The following is a 22,324-nucleotide window of genomic DNA, read 5'->3' as shown; positions in this document are numbered from 1 at the left end:
CATTTCCATCATTACTTATTTGTGTGTGTGTGTGTGTGTGTGTGTGTGTGTGTGTGTACAGTACAATTATATGTTTACTTTACATAAACTATAAAGCCGCAAATAAATTATAAAATATATTGAATTGAATGGATACTATATTTTATTGGACAATTTTGTAATGTACAGATTTGTACTGTTGATTGCTGAGTAATATGTATGTTGATGTTGTCCAATGTCAAGTTTGGATGCAAAAATCTTGCACAAGGGCCCATCCTAACAACACGCACTAGGGCCCGTCCTAACTACCAAGCGCCATTACTTACATGTAGTATTATCCCAACATTTCACTCTACAACAAATAAATCTCTGCAAAGATATTGTGTAATACTGGATATTACAACGTCATACACTTGCTGGAAATGTGTTTAAACACATGCGCACATACAGAGATATTGTTTCTTCCTCTCGCCTCCACCTATGGGCTGTATCTCCTCCAGCCCGCCAGGTGGCGCTGTGCTGACATCGTCACCGGCTGTTGACCAATCATCGGTGCCCAGCAGTTTGAACGAGAAGCGGGTCCAGCGGGTTCATTCGGGGAAATAATGAGCGAGATATACAAAAGATAGAAAATGACGTTTTGAGTTTAAACAGCCATACGAATGGAGTTTCAATGAGTTTCGTCGGTCACCGTTGATAAGTTGTAACGCGTTGATATATTAGCACCGTTAGCTAAAGGTCGAGCTGTCTGGCTAAACTTTACTGACGGATGACAACGTTGCTCTCATCTGGATTTATACCGTTAAATGCTTTTGAACACTTCTTTGCCCGTTTGTATGACATAGGTTTGGCTTACTGGCACGGTAATAGCTGTAATTTCAACTATGAAGCCGTTATTTTTGAAGACGTACGGTAAGGGGAGGCGAAAGCTGTCCGCCTGGGTCTCGCCTGAAAACCGCAAGCAGGCCTTCGACAGCTCGCGCTCAACAGAAAGCGACATCTCTGTGTTTGAACCAGCAAAACCTACCAGAGTGAGGTATGTCAGGTCAGAGCACCACTGGGTATGTTAGAGTCTATACAGGTGAGAAGAGTCCCGTCATCCTGGTGGCTGTCATTCTCCTTGTTAATGGGTCGTGTCATTTCATGAGGCTCTACACTTAGGTTTTAGGGTAACTTTGCATGGCAAGGAGTAACATACAGTGAAAAAATGTATTAATATGAAGAAAGAGGAAGGTATACATTTAATATATAAAAAGGGAACTAACAAGTGCACGAACATTTCCATACAGGGGTGTCTGAACTTGCTCACGAGATATCACTTTAGTCACATTGGACAGCACAGATTTTTGGCTATACTGTGATTTTTAAAGGCATCTCAAGTTATAGCCTGACCCATCATTGATATATCAGTATGGTTTATATTATTATCATATTTTTAGCTTAGCACAAATATGTAGCTACATGTATCAGCTGACATAGTACACCTGCTGTATGTTGGCTGTCAAGCCAAACAAAACTGCAGTACAGTCAATCTTGTGACAAGTTTCTCAGCTGCAAAATGTCCAGCTCTGTTCTTTCCTGTTCAAATGTAAGGGATCATTTAAAAGTGTGTGTTTATGTTATGTAAAAAAAAAAAAAAAAGGAAAACAAAGAATATAGGCCAACATATAATTATAATTAAACTGTCAGAAAGCAATGTATCTATTTGTATCTGGCTCAAAAATCCATCACTCAGGCTGTGTTTACACAAACCCCTGAAAGGTATATTTAGCCTGGTAAAACAATCCTGATGAGGTGAGCTCAATATTCTGTATCAGAGAGTGAAACAGAATGTTGAGCTCACCTCATCAGGACGGTCTCATCAGATATATTGCCATAGACAGTGCCAAAAGTGTGAAGATATTTAAGATAGATTGAATCAGTGATATGTACAACCCTGATTCCAAAAAAGGTGGGACATTGTTTAAAACAGGAATCAAAACAGATTGTAATGATTTGCAATTCCTTTTCGACTTACATTCAATTTAATACAGTACAGAGACAAGATATTTAATGTTCAAACTGATACTGTTTTGTTTTTTTTTCCCCCTCTCTCTCCAGACCCACTTAATCTTAATTGTATATTTGCCACATCTTCCAAAAGTTGGAACAGAGGCAACAAGGGACTAGGAAAGTTGTGAAATGCTCCAAAAACAGAACACCTGTTTTTAGTTATGTTTTACACAGCATCCCAACTCTTTTAGAATCAGGTTTTACACAATTTGTTTACTAGGGCTGCCACTAACGATTATTTTCATTGTCAACTAATCTGTCAATTATTTCTTCGATTAATTGACTAATCATTTCATCGAAAAATGTGTTAAAATGTTAAAAAATGTCGGTCTGTCTCGCCCAAACCCCAGAATTATGTCATCTAATGTCTTGTTTCCTACTCACGCCAAAGGGTTTTAGTTCACCGTCATGGGAGAGCGTGTAAAGCTGCCAATATTTGAGTGTAAGAAGCTGCAATAAGAGTATTTTGGGGTACTTTTATAGTACTTTTCTATGAAAAATGACTCAAACCGATTAGTCGACCACTAAAATAGTCACGAATTATTTTAATAGTCGATTAGTCATCGATTAGTCGACTAATCGTGGCAGCCCTATTGTTTACACAGAGAAATACTCCACAAACAATGCCACTGTGTGGAGATGGTGTATTTAAGTTTACAGAGATGGGTTGGCTACCAAAATACCCAAGACAACGATTCTAGGCAAATTGTTGTTCAAAGCTTTTCCAAACCTAACTGGCTCACATGTCGAGTATCATACTGCACCTAATGTGTTCATCCGTTTCGCCTGTTGCAGACAGAGGAAGACCAGTGCTGCAAGTCATAGAGCAGGGCGTCCTGCTAAGACAAAAGCCATGCAATGTCTGGCTGAGAACACCTTTGATGAGGACTACATCCCCTCTCCTCCCTGCCCTCAACCTGCTCAGCAGAGCAAGATAATCAGGTCTGTGGATAACATGCAGCTTGCAATTTTGAGAGATGTCATTATTTCATTAATATGCATTTAGTAATAAGTAAACTGGTAATATCTAACCAATTATAGATTTTTAAAATGACAGTAACTTACATAATACATTACTAATCAGATTTCATTGCACTTTAAGATTTAGTTAATCATGCCAATTGCAGATTTGACATAATATCCGTGAGTTTCTTTACATCATTTAATTTCTTAACATTTTTTTCCTGACCTAATTTGCTAATGCATCATATCCTCACTTGCTCATTTGTTGGTTCTAATCTTTTCTTTATTATCAGAGCGAAGAGGACTAGTGTTGCCTGTGATAGAGCAGTCCGTCCTGCCAAGAGAAAAGTGGCATTATGTGTGATAGACACCAGCAGTGACGAGGAAAACATCAGACCCTCTCCTCCCTGTCATCAGCCTGCTCAGAGCAAGACAACCAGGTCTGTGCACAAACATGTGTGAGCAGAACACATTATGGAAGCACAGAGGATTTTCAGCATGTACAGAGTTTTGTGGTTCTTTTTTTTTTTTTTTAAACGTTACTACAACGGTGTCTGGCAGGAGACATTTGACATCATTGGCAGTACCAGGGCTCATGCATTCAAGCAGATTCAACTGATTTAAGTTCCTACAATGCCCACCATTCATTTTGAATACTGCACTTTATATCTCGCACCCAAGACTGCTTTTTTAAATAAATATCAAATGTCAAAATATTGACCAAAACAATACCCATCAGCAGTTAAGTATTCAAATCAAGTTTATCTTTAGTTCAAATGAAGAGAAACTCAAAGTATTCAGTCAGTCAGTCTGTTGATCCCCTCATGAATCAGCTAAAAAGTGCCTATTACCTAATGCCTACCAGACACTAGAAGACTTTGAAAATACTTATAATACTTTTAAAAGACTAAAGTCTCACACCCCCTCACATCTAAAGACAATGTAGGGTTTTAGTCAAACTCTGTAAGATTTTGCAAAGACTGGGGATGTTTCAGGGTCACTATTTGCAAGACTACAACTAGATTTATTTTGTGATTGTTTCCCATCCTGCTCCTGGTGTAAGACATTACACCAAACTCCCTTTAAGAAATATGACATATTAACAATTCCTCACATGTCTGCAAAAACACAACTCTTGGAACACAAGATAAAAGTTGTCATATGTAAACAGTGTTCTCATCAATTCAGCATCAGTGTAATCCATAAAGATAAACCATATTGGCATACAAACTTTACATTTTGAATTTTGCAGCCTCAGCACTCTACCAGCCTTCCTTGGTAAGCGGCACTATTTTAGTGGCAGGAGACTGTGGGAAAGAGAGGCGACCTGTTTCAAAAAAAATTAAGATTTCTCACTGAAATAAGTGCTGGTTGGTGAATCAGACACACAGAATCAAACACAGACTCTTGTTCACTCCACTACACCAGTTTCTCCTTCTTTTCCACAGTCTAAGAGAACCAAGACTTGTTCACGATTTTACCTGGTTTGCTGCTTCCTGTTTGATGCTGGAGAGAGCAGAACTATTAGTTGTTGACAGTGTTCATGTCATTGAACTTCAGTATCAAGAAGAGTCAAGACTAAAAACTTATGCTATTAAAGATGTTTATTATTATCTATCTTATCAGAACTCATCAGAAAAAAAAAGAGAAAAGAATGACATAAGACAGTTCACGCTGTGTTTTAGAACAGCTTTAAACCAAACTATCGAGATCACAGGAGCCTACATAAACTTAGGTTAAAGGCCCATGATTTTATTCCGACATTGGGAAACTGGTTGACATCAAATTACTTTGAAAAATTGTTCAGTGTAAGGCTGGCATAAGGCTGCGTTTAGACCAAAATTGGCTCTGCTTGGAAAAATACAGCCCTCTCATTCAGCCCGTCTGGTTGAGAAAAAAGCTTTAAAAAAAAAAAAAAAAAAAAGTCCTAACCTGGCTCAACTTTTGCCGCAGTGCAACACCATCAGGCAAGATGCTGGATAGGCTAGCTAAATACATTCAATTGCACACGCCAGGTGATTGCTTTGTAATATGAACAGTATTTCTGCTTTGCCTTCCACCTTGCAATCATTGCGACAAAATTATATTATTATTATAAGCCTTAAAATTTAAGCCTTAAAATGCAGTTATCTAATGCCCCCATCAATGCAGCCTCCCGCATGGTTTTTATGCAGAGCTTTTTTCAGTCTGAATACCTGCAAATTGTCCTCAGTAATTGCTGTCATCATAAGCTTTCTTCCTCCTCTTCTTCTTTTTCTCAGTGGTCATCCACCCTCTGCAGGCCGCTTTGTAACCCGCCGCAGACGTGCGTCCACTGCCAAACCCAGACCCCCTAAAGCAACGTCTAATATACTCAACTCTTCTGACGACTTTACTTCTGGAGCCTTTGATTCCAGCAGGATTCTTCGGCCTACTAGGAGGAGGAGGAGGGCCCCCCCACCATTTGTGGTGTCAAGTGCAGAGAACTCAGTGAACACTGCAGGGACTGTCAGCTTTGCTACCAACCCCCTCCGAGAGATATCCCTCAATGAGTCGAGAGATCACAGCCTTGGACCTTGCCCCAGGAAACCCATCTTCTGCTCTACACCCTCAGCGGGCTCCCTCAGCAAACGGCCATGCCTTAAACACTTATCTATCAATGATCGATCTTCCTCCCCAAGTTGTATAGGTGTCTTGAGCACATTCCAAGAAGACGCTGATTCGCTGGAGCAGCCCATCTCCCCACCATGTTCTGCACCAACCATTGGGCTTTTACCTGATAAGAAGCCACAGTTGAGCCTTGACGGGCAAGAACCAGATGTGCATCACCATGAAGAACCTTCTGGTGATTCGTTCATGGAGCCCAAGTGCACGAACAAGAGAAGTAGCTTCAGTGAGAAAGACATAAAAACCAAGAAGGATAAAGAATTACCAAGTCTGAGTCTGCTCTCTACAGATGACAGTGGAAGCAGCAGTCATTTTGTGTCAGCTGCAGGAGGGTTAGAATGGCTAATAGAGGCTCTGAAGGAGAAATGTTTGACCGAGCGCTGCACCGTGCAGCTGAAAAGATTTGACAACCTCACCATGTCACAGCTGTGTAGTCAAACAACCTACTCATCCTGTTTGGGACATTCAAGCTCAGCCCACAGCCTGCAAACAAATGAACATCCCCTGTCTGTGCACAGCTGTCATACTAATGACGTTTCACAGTCTTCACAAACATCAGTTCATCTTCATTTATCTGTCACAACCATGACAACCAGTGATTCTTTACAGTCAGGAAATAGTTTTGAGCCTTCTGGACACGCAGCTTCAGTCAACAGTTCACCATCAGCTGAGCAGTCATCCACACAGGAGTCCATGGAGCAGTCAGCAGTACTTTATGTTGACTCTACCCACCACACAGACAGCAGCATTGACCATATCATAGGTACAAAATTACCGGCCAACAGCTCTGTGCAAACACTGTTTGATGAAGCTGTAAAGGACAGAAGTCTTACTAAGAAATGCACAGTTCAGCTCAAAAAAATGTCTCCGTCAAAACTGAAATCTGATGTAAACAAATGTGAAAATAACCTCACACTTAACACTGAGGACCCAGGAGATCTTGCATGTGCAGAAAAAATCACAGAGAGTATGATGGCGCTTGTTAGGCAGTCAATAAACAACAGCAGTCCAGTAGCTCAGACACAGTCTGACCCAAAAACAGGAAGAAAGGCAGCGGTGCTCTCGATGCTGAAGGAGAAATGTCTCACTGGCAGTGCTGTTGTTGAAATAAAGAGAGTAACTTTATCACAACTGAAAGAAAGTCTGCAGCTCAAAGACACAACACTTAAATCACCCACAGTCGTGTTGGACTCGTCCAGTGACGACCAGACAAAGAATGACTACCAGTCTGAGAGTGACACTAATCACCACAATGAAAAAACTTCTGCCATGAAAGTCAATAGGAAAAAGAGAGGCTCAACAAGCTCTGAGGACAAGATTGCTTCAGACAAAGAAGTAAAGAACTTTTGCAACATTCCTCACAAAAGAAAAAAGACGTCTCTGGCTCCTAAAGAAAAGAAAAGAAGGAGCACGTCCACAGACCGGCCAGGGACGACCAGAAAGGCGTGTGTGAGCGGTCTGAGCGTGAGTCGCTGGAAAAACAAAGGCAGCGCCAGCACGCACGTGTTCAGGGGCAGGACTGCACAGATGGGCACCAGCAAGGCCGTGGACTGCAGCATCAACGAGCTCATCTACACACAACACAAAGCGCCAAGGGTGAGAACAATCTGCACACAAACACAGTACAGCACTGCTGAATAGCATGTTTATTCACTGAATGTGTACTGACAGATACATTAATTGACAGTTTTGATTATTTGTTAGATGCTGTCGGAATATTAAGCAATGTAAAGGGTTCATTTTGGGCTGTTGGAACTAGCGGTGGACCTTTCAACTAAATTATTAGTTCAATGAAAGAAAATCAAGTATTTGTTAGCTGCAACCCTTTTACTAGATGCTTTGCACCAGCAGTTGTCGAGGAAAAATTCAGTCAGGCGGGTGGCAGACTCTCAATACTTGAATGCAATCAAAGTTTTTCAGCAGGGTCCCTATAAATAGTTTTCAAGCAGTGATAGTTTAATATATTCCCGGTAAATAGGACATTAAGCATCACTTTCATGTTACTCCCTGTGGCTTTCTGCAGGTTTTATGGTACAAGAACATGTTGAAACATCACCTGATTTATTGAATATTTATTGTTATCTGAGAAAGTGGTTTTTAACCTTTATTTATTCAGGGAGGTTTCACCAAGGAATTCTCTCTTACATTTGCACAGTGTTGATGTCTATCCACTCTGTGCCTAAAATATGGTTCAAGCAAAATGTTTAGTATACGTGTAAAGGGTCTGGGAGGTTGAATAATTCTTTGGGCTGATCAAGGACCATCAGGCATTTTACATTGCTGCATTTGATGTGATGCTATTCAAGCCAGGTTCTAATGAAGGGTTCATTCACCCGAATGGAAAAAAACAAAAGAGTTCTCAAAGTATCAATTTATCTTCAGTATTATCCACACTTGAAAATAGTTTTGGTTATGTTTTGACATAGAATTTTGTTTATGACGGAACTACTGCAGCAACACTTTCCAGATGAAATGTCCTGGCCAGTTTTTGTCAATAAAAACAACCTCAACCATAAACTTTTTATATTTTTATTTGGTTGAAAAATAGCTTCTGAACTCCTGACAGTTAAGTCAATTTGTCATCCTTATTAACAAGAGTTAAGGCCACTGCGTTGAGTTTCTTTGAGGTGCAGTTAAGTTTGATTGATTCAGCTAAAACACATAAAACATGGCTTAATAGCAACAACATTAAACAAATGTACAAAATTATAACTCAGGGTTCACAGACCAAACACTTTTCTTTTGCTAGACAGGTTTTCCCCACAAATACAACATGCTGAACTTACTGGCATAAGCCTATGATATTTTACATTGCATACAAAAGCTGAGTGGCTAGTGGCCTGTTCTTTACTAGTGTAAAGCTGGGAACAACAGCAACATTTTACAAAAGTGACATTACAAAATGTGGCTTCATTCACATAAGGTTCACTGACAAAACAATTGTCCCATACTAGACATGTTTACCCCACATATACAACATGCTAACATTATTAGCATAAGCCTATTACATTTACTGCTGCACAAATTGACCCTTTACCAAGTCCCACCCCTTGGACGCAGATTGGCCAAAAATTGAGCAGCATCAACCAGCTCCAACAAGGGTCCAACAACAACACGGCTGTAGTCCATAGAATCTTGTGCAATATTTTAGGATTTCCTTCATTTTCAGGATGGTTTTTATTGATTTCATGCTAAGCGTTGTGCCTGGGACTCTTGTAATAATGATTCCTGTTATCCCAAGAGGTTTGAAGGAGATATACCTTTGTTCCCCATTCCAAAACCAAAATCAAACCCTGAAAAGTGTAGGGTTAGCTAGCTAGCTACTGAGGGTGTAGCTCTGAATGTATGTACATGCTTCTTGTGGTTGTCAAAGATTGTAACAGTGGAAAAAAAAGTCTTCCCTGTCCCACAGGAACCAGTTAAGGGAAGCAAGGAAACTTTGTCGATATTCATCCAACTGTGTGTCATCGCAGTGTGTGCAGTTGAATGGTGTTTGGCTTCCCCCGGGGCTCCCCTTCCATCTGCCAGCAGACAGATGGCAGTGAAGGTCAGGTACTGTAGTTAGTGGCACGGGCGAGGAGCTCTGGGTGAAGCCAAACACCGTTCATCTGCACACACTACGATGACACACAGCTCGTTGAATATCAGCCAAGTTTCCCTTTGTATTCATCGTCTTTTTTCTTGTGATGTGGTTTTTCAGTTTACACTGTCAGCTGTATAGTTAGGCTTTACCTTCTATCTGTAGATTTTTGTTTGCCGCTGAGTCAGTTTGACATATTTGGATGGATGAAAATAAGTACAATTTCTGGACCTAGGCAAATAAAACTCCAAATTACAGGGGCATATTTTGCATGTATGTTTTTGGGCCAACTTACACACCACAAACAAACTGGTTTGGGTCAAAAAATGTGTATTGTTGCTATTACTACAGTCAACCCAACTAGGGCTGGGCGGTACAACCTAAAATTCATATCACGGTATAAATCGAATCCCTTCACGGTAACGGTATATATCACGGTATAAATTTAAGTGTAAAAGTTATAATAGAAGTGTTTCTGAATGGGTTTTGTAGTCCCTTAGCAAAGCTAAAGTGATAAAAAAACAACAACAACAAAAGCAAAGATATAATGTATTTTTTACAGCATTTATTGTGCAGAATGCAGATCTCAAAACTCAAAATTAAAACCCAGCACTCTATGGTGCAAAATGTCCCCTGGGATCTATATCAAAAGGTAATTTCCTTCTGTTAGCAAAATCCTAAATGACTGAGTTGTGTTTTTTCCACCTGGACCTTTATGCTCTGCCATTTCTCCTCTAATCATCACGCTGTAACCTGTTACAGGCTGCTATGATACCACAACTGTCACACATTCACATATGGAGTTTTTTGTGGAGCCCCTAGCGTCACATAGGTTTACATTACCAAAGGTTTATGACAAACTCTCTTGCCGAAAACCAACTCCGTGTGCACACGGCGAGAGAGGAGAGGGAGAGACGCTGTGCTGCTGCCAGAGGAGACACTGAATGAGTTCCCTCTGAGCAGTAAGTCGCTAAAAGAGTCTGAGAAGTGCAGGGCTGTTCATAAAACATTAACTCACTCACTCACAAGTTCTCCAGCAACACATGTTGCACGTGCTACGCTAAATCACGGACGTGAACCAGCTCCTCTTGCTCTGCTGTCTCTGTGCTTGCAGCCATTTTCACACTGAGGCAGGTGTGATGACGTCATCGACGATAGGACGATAGAGTGCAAATCTCTACCGTGGGCCAAATTTATGTCATTTCTACCGTCTACCACATATACCATGCAGCCCTAAACCCAGCTGTACTTAAATGTTAATAGTTTGGAGGGATTTAAAATGACCACGGGGGGAGCTGTGGCGTTACTGACAAACTGTGATATCCATCCTGTGTTCAGGAGCTGTTGGGAACTACCATGAATTTCACCACCCCGGTGAAAGCGAGTAGGCTCAACCTCTCGTCTCTGTTGGCTGACCTCACACCCAACACACAGACTTGGAGCCGGCTCAAAGCTGCCCTCTCTGTTCATCGCAAGGGCTTGGGTAATACACACACGCTGTCCCATGTTCAGATTGGTCCCTCAGTTGTTTGGGACATTTTTAATTTCAAGCTTCCAGGACCAATTACCAATACTCTTATTATACTCTAATTGTACTTGTCTCTTATCTCTCATTCTGTTTCCTCAGTGCTACTCACTCCGAGAAGTGTACATTTGTCGGGCACACCTAAAAGAGGGGAGTTAGCAGATATCAGCCAGGACCTCTTTGCCACACCCTTTAAGACACCACTCTCCCAGCGCCTGCAGTCACAACTACGTAGCCACTGCTCTCTGGTATAGTACACATGTGCAGCCATGAAAGAGTCATCATTTTTAAGTTTATGCTACTTTCTGCACGCTTGGTGTTTTACTGTAAATGGGTTGTTAAACTTGATAGGAACATGCATCACTTCCTCCCTCCTGTCTTTTGTCACAGAGTGTGTGTGAGGATGCAGATCTGTCAGATGCAGAGAAGGTGTATGCTGAGTGCGGCCAACAGCAGCCTCTGCCCTGGGAGGAGTGTATTCTCCCACAGCGTATGAAAAAGTGTGTGAAGATAGGGGAGGGGACGTTCGGCGAAGTCTTCTCCACCACCAATGCCTCAGGAGACACTGTTGCTCTTAAGGTATGTGTGTTTGTGTTTATCATGTGCATGTATTAGGTTGTGTGTTAGGTATCACAATGTGATATAAACCCTATTGCATCTAAAAGGAAAAGTTCATCCATAAAATTAGCATTTGTAAATCAGTTAGTCATGCTGCTACCTTGAATTTGTGGAAAAGATTTTCTTCTCGCATGCCTCTGCTGAAAATGGCGAACATATTGATTTATTGTTTGATTAGAGACCACATTTGTCAACAGCAAAACTATATCAAAACATTCATTAACAAACTCTAACACAGCTTGTGCAGTATAATCCAAGTCGCTAAAAAACTTTAGTATTGGAGTCTGGCTTTGAATAAAGCATAGATAACTTTCACTTTAAGCTCAGTTTTAAATACTAGGTTTAATAGGTTTTTAGCAGAGATGCATGTGTTTGGGAAGCACTGAGCATACGACTGGATAAATGAGACTTGAATTATACTGTCGAGTTGAGTGTGAGTTTGTAAATGGATTTTTTGATGTAGTTTTACTGCTGTAAACGTGGTCCCCAATCAATCAACAGATCAACATCTGCCATTTTCTTGAAAGTAACAATTCATAACTAATTGATATACAGACAGTTTGTGTGTGAAGTGTTCCTTTAAAGGCAAACTTTGGCATTTTGAAGTAAGGGTTGTATAAGTTACCTTTCCCTAGACAGTGTGTAACCTACAGTAGATGGCTGTGGGTTAGTTTGGAAACGCAGGCAGTAGTACCGCCACGGAAGCTGAGCAATGCACTGCTGCTGTGGACAGGGGCAGCAGCAAAACATATTTCAGCCGCCCCAAAAATCAATATCTGTTTAAGTGTATGCTATGTTTAGAATATTTTCATAGCTCTACCTTACTGGCAGACAGCTCTTTCCTGTGGGGAGCTGAATCAGTTATATCACTTTAGAAAGCCACCACACTTCATTCCTGACGAAAACAGTCATTTTTAGGGCTGGGATGATATGCTTATCTCCTGATTCAATACTATCATGATACCTGGGTGCCAGTTTGTTATTTTTAAGTACTGCCATTTGATATTAAGATTTATTGAGACACGTTTAGAGACTGTGTATCAGACGGAGACATATTTGCAAAAAACAATGCATATCTGATGTCACTCAGTCTTCCTGTTATTTCAGCAGCATCATATGTTCTAGAGCTTTTGACCATATTTCATGGCCTTTTTCAGTGAATGAAATTTGCTCAGGTTTCATCACAGGACATGTTTAATGAATTTTGGTCACATGTAACAGGCATTTGTAGTTATCATGTGATGAGACCTGAGCTTATGGAATTTGCCACAGAAGGAGAGTGAGGAATGGTTGAAAGCTCTATGGAAGAAAACCAGTAAGTGCACCTTGAGTTGAAAATATTTTGGAGTGGATCTCCATACTCAGGACTGTTATCTTAAACTGAGAAGAGAACATAGTAACTTAATAAAAAATGTGTCTTTTTCAATGCACATATGTGTGTACGTATGTGTGTGTATTCTGCAGTATAACAATAGCTCTTGTCTTGACAGATCATTCCAGTAGAGGGCAGTGAGAGGGTAAATGGAGAAGACCAGAAGACCTTAGGAGAGATTCTCCATGAGATTATTATCTCAAAGTAAGAAGTACATGGAGGACAAACACTGCACACCACACCTCTCCATTTACTGGGAAACTATAACATAGGAGGGTAGCCATAAAGTCTGAATGTTTCAGTTAAGTGATACGTGATGATGAGCCTTGGAAACCTCTTGAGAGTAGTTGAGCTAAACAGTGTTATTTGATTTTTCTTCCAGGGAGCTGAGCAGCCTGAAAGACAAGCAGCAGAACAAAACTCAAGGATTTATTGGACTCAATGAGTAAGAAACCCTCTCTGGTCTTTGTCTTTTTGTCTGTTAGCTTGTGTTATTGTGTCTGAGTGACTAATGGGAGCAACAGTTTTTCAAAGTGGTCTGGTATTGAGCAAAAGGGCTGCAGCCAGCATCCACAAAACAGACTGCAGTGTAGCCACTCAGGGCGTTTGTACACCATCAACTTACATCCCCTTAAAGTGTTTGTTTTTGCCACTGACAGGCACTGTTCAGACCTTTTTAAAAATCAAAATCCTTTATTGTTTAACCAGAAACAGCCACCAGACTACATTTAACTAAACGATAAGTAATACCTGTATAGAGTCAGTGTATTTGTATATGTAACTGTGTGATATAAGGGTTTATTTCAACCAAACCAGAGTTGGTGATTGTTGGAACAGTGGAAAGATCAACCAAAATGGCTATTTTGAGTTTTATTTTGTTTCTGCTGACTTTGATTGATGTGTGTTTCACGATGATTAAATTAGTTTATTTAAATGGAGTCTGGTGGGTTTGGCAAGAGCGATTTCGGGGCTGCTTCTGGTTAAACAAAAATGATCTTACAATTTAACGAAAAGGTCTATAGAGATACTTTGAATAATGTTGTCACTTAGAAAAACAATCTGATCCGCCAGCGGTAACAAAAGCACTCTAAGTGGATGGTAACTGACGGTACACAAATGCAAATCCCTCCAAATGAGTGGTTACATTGCAGCCCTTTTTTGCCGCTGTTGGACCAATTTAAAAAAGTGATGTTTCCATTAGCCTTTTAGACACAAAAAACATTGGGAAAATTGGGGCCAGATTGAAATATACAGACTTTACCCTTTAATGTGATCCGACTTGTTTCCTCACAGTCTTCACTGCGTTCAAGGCTGCTACCCTAAAGAATTCCTGAAGGCCTGGGACACCTTTGACAAGCAGAAAGGCTCTGAGAACGACAGACCAGGTCAGAGAGAGAAAAACCTGTTCATGTTTGAAAACATGTCTTTCAAGCTGGCTGATGGAACTCAAAGAGACTTTTCTTTGTTTCATATTAGCCATTTTACAGCAGACACAAATCCATGCATCAGGCTATGTGTTTGTGTTTCATCTGGTCTATTTTACTCTCTTTGCTTAGATTTCTTTGAAAAGGATCAATTATTCATAATCCTGGAGTTTGAATTTGGAGGCAGTGACCTCGAGAACAGCAATGGAACGGTAGGCACACCACATCAGAATGACGGCTGCGTGATACCTCCATTGTGCAGTACAATGTTTTGCAGTGATGTAGAGCATTATCAGTCATGTCAGTGACTGCTCAGTGAATCTCTCTCTCTCTAAAAGTAAGCATGAGTTTCAGCCCACGTGGGTTATTTGTTCAACTTCAAGTGTGGTTTAATTTCACATGGCCTGAAATTCTTTTTAACACATTGCAGCTGAGTGTGTCTGCTCCTTAACTTGTTCAAATTCTTTCCAGTTTCACTATTGTAGCCAGAGTTTCAAGTACTGTGTCCTCAAACACAAGCACTATACTCTACTCACATTATGCTAGATTTAGCTCATAATACTTGCACACTAGCTGTAAAAATGTGCTCAAACTTTAATGACTGCATGCATAAAAAAATGGTCCCCTGAATTTAGTCATTACAACTTAATGTCAGTAAGAGCTTAAATATGTATGCTGGAGATAATGTTGAAAGATTGAAGAAGAAGCTGAGCATCTAACAGAAGTGCTGAACTTCTGACAATTCGGTGTATTAATTGGAAGCACTGTATTTTTTCTAAACATTATCCTGTAAGTTGTTTTTTTGTGGTGTGAGAGTACAAATAGTCTTTAATCAAAGCCTTTATTGTGTTGTCAAGTTGGCGTCTTTGGGGGTGGCGAAGAGCATCCTTCATCAGATCACTGCTGCCTTGGCTGTTGCTGAGCAGGAGCTCCACTTTGAACACAGGTAGAGTACACACACACACACACACTATAGCAGCTGTGACTGCCTGCATTCATTATAGGCTGTGTGCTCACCGAGCAGGAGGAGACACCACATTTATTAAGTCTATAAAATGTCCATCACAGTTTCCCAGAACCCAGAGTGAAATATTCAAATGACGTATTATAGTGTTTCCTCCAATAGACAGGCACATAGACAGGAGATTCTGTGTCCTGCTCAAGGGCACCTCAGTAGTGCCCAGGAGACAAACTGGCACTACTAGCCTACCAACTACCAGTCCAAACTCCATACTGTGTCCAGACAGAGAGAACTATGACTCATATGGGATTCAAACCCCAGTGTCCTGTGTGAAGGTTCTGTGCCTGACCCATTCAGCCACCGTGTCTTCAGCACATTTTTGAGTTTTTCTTTTAAATTTACCACTTAAATCTCAGACAATTTCCTCGATTGGCTAGTACTAACCTTAACCATGGTCTCTTCGCCCTAATCCTAACTGCTTCTGATCTCAATGCGTCAATGTGACAAGTGCTAGACAGCACACACGGGGATCCGTAATAATGCATCGTAGGAATGGATGTGAAGAGCTGAATAGCTGCAGTGTGAAAAGTTTGATGCGGATGCAAATAGTCACTCCATTATTTTTTTGTGCTTTGAATGTAAATAATGTGCCAAAGTGCAGCATCAAAGAATTAAGTAATTTCCCTCACAATTTTGAGGAATTTCTTAAATAATAAAGGACACATAAGTTTCATAATTCCTGTGACTATAATCCAATCAATCTAATTTCTACCAGTGTGTTAGCCTAAGTATACGTTAACGTCTTATTTTGAAATGCAGTCTTAGTCACATGTGTATGTGTGTTTGCTATAAAGGTGAGCAAAACGTTGTTATATTCTTTCTTTTTTTTTTTTTTTTAAAGATATTTTTTCAGGCATTTTTAGCCTTTATTTGATAGGACAGACAAGCCTGAAAGGGGGAGAGAGAGAGGGAGTGACATGCAGCAAAGGGCCACAGGCTGGAGTTGAACCCGGGCTGCTGCGGCAACAGTCTTGTACATGGGGCGCCTGCTCTACCACTTTGCAGTTGATTGACTTATTGATTAATGGCTAATGATTACAGCTGTAGTTTCCATAAAGGCAAAGCTCATAATGACCACCTATGGATGTCTGTTTTTAATGGATCCATAGTGCTGATGTGTATCAAATTAAATAATGATGCAAACAGCTTCCATAATACTGATAATTACTATAAAATGTAGCAAATAATAAACAACCAGATAAGATGTGAGAAATGTATTCAGTGTCAAACTTGTCTTGTAAGCTAATGCAGTGACACAGTTGGTGTATGTGTTGTCAGTGTGATGGATGATTTGTTGGTGTCTTGTAACAGCAACTTTACCCCCCTGTGCTGTTTACGGCAGGGACCTCCACTGGGGCAATGTGCTGGTCAAAACAACCAAGCAGAAGACAGGGAGCTTCCTCCTGAATGGAGCAGCCCACACTCTGGAAACTAAAGGGGTGCTGGTCCGCATCATTGACTACTCTCTCTCCAGGCTAGAAATCGGTCAGATATTATTTTCATATTTTGTGCAGGAAATTTTCAGCCTTGTTAGAATCACAAAGATTAATAACATATGTTGTGTTCTCTTCAGATGATCTGACTGTGTCCTGTGATATCTCGACGGATGAGGAGCTTTTTATGGGCCAGGGAGATTACCAGTTTGACATCTACAGACTAATGAGACAGGAGAATGGGTCAGTGCATTTGTGTGTCTGTGCCAAATTCAGAAGCACCCAGTGTGCCGCGAAACTGGACTTTCTCTGCGCTGTAAAGGAGTCACATGGAGCAGTTTAACACATGAACACATAAAAATGAACTATATCTCATCATATATGTATAATAAGAGGTAGAATATGAAGGATACCTGAGTTAACATTGGATTTCTTATTGATTTGACCTGGGCTTGAATGTCTAGAAATACAAGTCCACTAAATCGTGTAGAAATTTTCTTATTATACACCCAAAAACTTAGGCTTCACACTGTTTGAAATACTCAGTTTACTATGTTTTTCTACTTTCGCAACAAGCTGAATAACCGGAGGGTATATATATTCCAACAACAGTCCAACTTGAAAAATAGACTATCAATATGACGCCAGATGTTGGTATTTTGGCAGGCTGTCTGAAATAAATGAATGTGTGGAAACCCTGTAATCACCAAAAATAAGAGCTGTTTTCATTACCATACAATGAGCCATTCATATTTACGGAGGGAGCGAGTCCTCATTTATGGTTATTGTCATGTTCATGTTGTTTCTACAGTAGCTCAGAAAGGACAAACCAAATGCTGGCTCTAGATATAGGGTTACTGGGAATGGGAAACCATTCATAGTTTCGCGTTAGCCACCGTAGTTAAAGGCCCATCTGCAACAAGCAGTGTTCGGAAAACACTGATTTGTAATGTGAAATTGCTTTATTCTGTTTTCACTGGTTTAAATCACCAGTCTGTTTGTTTTGGAGAGGAAGAGACTTCTGCTGATAATTCAGCTCCCAGTAAAAACCTCCTGAACAATGAACACTGAAGGAATTCTAACCAGGAGACCTTTCAGCTGGTTGCAGTCTGCAGTCCTCACCACTGGACACCACTAAATCTTACACACTTCACCTTTAATGCATCTAAACATGTACTAGTAGAAACCCACAATACAAGGATGAAGCTGAAACTGAGTCTGACAGGTCCCCTTTAATAAGATGGATCTCAGCATACATCTATGATTTGTATTATGGGATATTTTTTCATTGTGATTTGTCTTAAAAGTGGCAACAAGTTTTTTTGTTTTGACGTATTATTATGAAGTAAATGTTGATTGCACAATGTAATGGCTATAGAATAATGACACCATTAGTGTTTAGATTGGCTCCCTCTAAGACTCGCTTGCACTGAGCAATTCTGTCTGTCACCGGGTACAATCTTCCAGGAAATTGAGGCTACATTTACAACGCAAGGGAAGTGCGTCAACCACTGCGCAATCAAATCAGAAAGAGGATACCGCTTTTGTTTTCCCTGTGAGCCATTGGCAGCTATCCCCAGTTACCAAACCGTATCAGTATGTAAGTTCTTCGCCATCACTATCCCCAGTAGTGGAAGTGATGGATGGTGGAATGACTAAAGTAACTGTGGAAAACAAAATGCAGTGTGTTGTTGGTAGTTGCTAGGCTCTGAGGAAAATGGAAATTGACGCGGTTGTCTTTGCGACAGCGGCACCCACAATAATACTGCTTTAAAACGCTGGGGGGAATAGTTTAGAGGCATAGTTTGACATTTTGGGAAATATGCTTATTTGAGTGCTTGCTTTGACCTGGATCCAAAGATGGTACCATTCTCATATTTGTTAAACATGAAGCCAAAGCCAGTTAGCTTAGCTTAGCTTAGATACAGGAAACAGAGGGAAACAGCTAGCCTGGCTCTGTTTACAGTTAAAGAAAAAAAATATCTACCAGCACCTCTAAATCTCAAAAACCAAGGTTAAAAAATTATAAGTCATTGCTACAATTCTTCCTTGGGGACTGATCTAAGCTAAATTAACTGTCTCCTGGCTGTAGCTTCATATTTATCTTTCTCACGTGATGCTTGTTTTTCTAATAGGCAAATTTCCCGAAATGTTGAAGTATTGCTTGAAACATAGATTATCAGTCTTTTTGTGAATAATTCTGCTTATGTGTTATATAAGATAATATACATATAAATGTATTTATTAAAGCTGTGCTGCTTTTTCTCTCAGAAACAACTGGAGTAACTACCACCCCCACACCAACGTACTTTGGCTCCACTACCTGTGCTCCAAGCTGCTTTCCATGAAGTACCGGACCCCAGGAGGGAGGAATGCCAAGGGCATGCGAGAGGAGCTCACTCGTTTCTATGACAACGTCCTCCAGTACGGCTCTGCCACTGAGGCGCTGCAGAACTGCCCCATGTTCCAGTAGTATGTGAGCACTGAGCACATGAAGTGTGAGGGTGCTCACACACAAGCTGTCCTTTGGTATAAAGAAGGTACAACATATCTGGTTTATCTTCAGTCAGCAGTCTGCCCGTCGTCCGTGATGACCTCTGACACACAAAGACACCTATTGATCTCCTTGTAACACAACAGCAGAGACGAAGGTCCTTTGATGTACAGTGCGTACAGAATTGTCATCTGACAAAAGTTATTAAAACGTCCATTGAAAATCATGTATTCATGTGTCTTACATTTTGATTTTTAGGCTTACTGCGTATTTTCATGACTGATTAGGTCCACTTGTCATTTGTATACATACTAACTGCATAAATACTGTTTATATGCAGAAGAAAATATTCTTAATCAATAAATTTTTTGCAGTTTTTTAACACTATTTGAAAGTCGTATTGTGAGTAATTTAGATTAGTGCTGAGGTGATTTGTTGATTTATCAATAAGTCGATTGACTGAAAATCAATTTTCTAACTGTTTTTATAATGGACTCATTCGTATATTAACCAAAAATACTCTGGTTCCAGCTTCTCATTTGAGCAGTTACTGCTTTTTCAGGGTCAAACAGTATCTTTGTGAACTGAATGTCTTCAGGTGTTATGAGCCAGGTGATAGCAAAGTGCCTGTTGTGTGTGTTTTATCTTCCCCCCTGCTTTCCTTTCTCTCTGCCTCCCCCCTGGTTTCTCTCCAGGTGCTAACAACCTGATTGCTTTCCACCTGTGCAGCCCAGTCATGCTGCTCATTGGTTCCCTCAGACTTGCAGTTGGCCTGTCATCAGGCGTTGGCGCTCAATAAAAGAAGCACGCCTCAAGAGTTCACTCTCTCTTTGTTCGCTGCTCTTAGCCTGAGCTGCTGTTGTGCTGTGTTGAGCCAACTTGTTCAGGTTATTAGAAAGAGCCATGTGGTGGGAGGTGAGGACAATAGGTGAGTTTAATACACTTCCCCCTCATGTAGTCAACTTTTGTCAAGAAGCACAAGGATTATTGTTTGGTGCCACCTCTGCGTTTGTTCTGGTCAAGTTCTTTTGTTTGTTTTTGTTTTCAATAGTAGAGATTGGTCAGGTCTAGTTTTATTGATTTCTCTTTGTTTGGCACGACCACCTCGCTCTGTCCTCCCCCACATTTTGAGAACCTTGTGTTATTTTTGGTGAACTGAAAATAAATCTCTGGCATTGTCACTTTCACTCTGACTCCTTCACATTGTTGGCCTGTTTTTCAAAAAGAGGACTGATTTTTTTTTCTTTTTTTTTTTAAAAAGATAACTGATGATAAAAATTTATCAGTTGCAAGATACCAGCCACAATATGTGGGTGTGTGAGACTCCATCTGTTGAATGAAATCTCAATGTCAAAATATGATTGTAAGCCTCTTGTACAGGTTGGAGAGAGTTTGACCTCTATGGAAGAATAAAATTCCTTCAATACACCTAATAAAGGTTCTGAATATGTTATGCAAATGACTGAAAACATGAAAATTTCAGTTTTCCTGTTTGGGATCATTGAAGCTTATCTTATCTCAGGATTAAGCCATATGATAGGGCTGGACAATATCACTTTTTTTGTCACATGAAATCAAAATATATGAAATGTGGTTGTCATTTCCATCAACCTGTATATTCAAAATGGTGTAGTCAAATAAAAGTCAGTGTTTGGGATTTGGCAGTATCATCATTCAGTATCCTTGTGGCTTGAGGCTACAAGCTCCTCCTGAGCCTCCGTGCTGGCCTGGGGCCATATTCACAAAGCTTCATGGTACAAAGAGTTGCTCCTGGTGACAGGAGTCTAAGAAAATTCTTAGAATTGTGATGTTTTCTTAGAATTTCCATTTAAAGTTAAGACTTGGTCCTTGTAAAGATCAAAGTTATTCACTGAGCATCGTAGAGAGCTTAAAAGAGCTCCTAAGGTGAAAACAGTTAGGAGTAGGGAGGAGGACTTTTAAGAGGCTTCAGAGTTTCTTAAACAGAGGAGAAAATGGTGGAAAGACAACGAGGTCAGAGAAATATTCTCCAAACATAAGGGATCTTATTAGGAATACACACACATTTCCCACCTAATGCTATAATGCCAGAAATAAAATGATCACAACACTTAAGATATTTGGAAAACTGGAAAAATGCAACAGTGCAGCAGTGATGACTTGAGTCTGTCTCAACCTTCCATCAGCAGAGTGATCACACTGATAAAGACAACACTGTCACAGTCAGCAGTTCATTTCATTTCCACTGGGTGCTCACAAACTGGGGTGTCTGACAACCAATCACATCTGTTAGAATGTGTCATACCTAACAATGGGGTCAACCCCACCTCATCACTAAGGTAAAAGTTTCTGTCCCTTCCTTGTTCAGAGTTGCTCTGAGAACTTTCCTAAATCGCTCCTAAGCTAGGACTCTTAAAAGTTTTAGGCTCAGTTAGGAGCTCTCAGAGTATACTCAGAATGTTTGTGAATACGGCCCCTTGTGTAACCAGTACCTTCATCCCGACCTCAGCAGGGTGAAAGGCAGTTATCCAGTTGGCTGGGATGTTTTATGATTCTCCTGGCCTTATTTTTGCAGCATCTGGTAGAGCAGCACCTATAGTGTGTTCAGCTGAATGAACCAGTCTTTGCAGGGCCTTGCAGTCCTGTTGGGTGCTGTTTCCTACCAGGCAGTGATGTTTCCTGTCAGGATAATGTCGATGGTGCAGGAGTAGAAATTCCTGAGAATTTGAGGGGATACCCAGTGAGTAAGATTCTTTACTTCTCTAAGGTTGGCCTTTTAATTGTTAGCTGTGATCAGGCCCACCACAGCTGTGTCATCAGCAAACTTAATGATGGTGTTGGAGTTTGAAGTGGCTACACAGTCGTGTGTGTGTGTGTGTGTGTGTGTGTGTGTGTGTGTGTGTGTAGGGAGTAGGGAGTAGGGAGTAGGGAGTACAGCAGGGGGCTCAAAACACAGCCCTGGGGTGCTCCTGTGTTAACGATGAGGGTAGAAGAGGTCTGTCCGCCCACTCTCACCACCTGGGGTCTGTATAATACACATCTATCGTGATATGAGACTAGATATTGTCTTAGATTCTGGATATTGTAATTTCGTACGTGTTGTCCATGTCTGTTTTTAAAGACCGTGTTACAGTAAAATTATGTAATTTTTTGAACTTACCACATTGTTGTAGCTGTTCTATTAACGTTAACCACTTGGTCATTATAGCCACATTGGTCACCCCCTAAAATGTCATTG

At 40.6% G+C, this 22,324-nt stretch overlaps 1 protein-coding gene across 1 annotated transcript; it reads left to right on the top strand.

Annotated features, from left to right (window-relative positions):
* Positions 1-544: 544 nt before the first annotated feature.
* Positions 545-20,689, top strand: haspin (histone H3 associated protein kinase). The gene is made up of 15 exons (XM_049572658.1): positions 545-1,015; positions 2,827-2,973; positions 3,288-3,434; positions 5,256-7,236; positions 10,559-10,703; positions 10,848-10,993; positions 11,136-11,324; positions 12,854-12,939; positions 13,118-13,180; positions 14,029-14,120; positions 14,292-14,371; positions 15,017-15,105; positions 16,523-16,665; positions 16,754-16,856; positions 18,885-20,689. Exons 1-15 carry the CDS (start codon positions 864-866, stop codon positions 19,084-19,086), a joined length of 3,765 nt encoding a protein of 1,254 aa, XP_049428615.1. The 5' UTR covers positions 545-863; the 3' UTR covers positions 19,087-20,689.
* The last annotated feature ends 1,635 nt before the right edge of the window (positions 20,690-22,324 follow it).

The sequence above is a fragment of the Epinephelus fuscoguttatus genome, linkage group LG3 (genome assembly GCF_011397635.1).
Source record: "Epinephelus fuscoguttatus linkage group LG3, E.fuscoguttatus.final_Chr_v1".
Taxonomy (NCBI): domain Eukaryota; kingdom Metazoa; phylum Chordata; class Actinopteri; order Perciformes; family Serranidae; genus Epinephelus; species Epinephelus fuscoguttatus.
The sequence above is the reverse complement of the archived record's forward strand: the minus strand, read 5'-3'. Positions and strand labels throughout refer to the sequence as shown.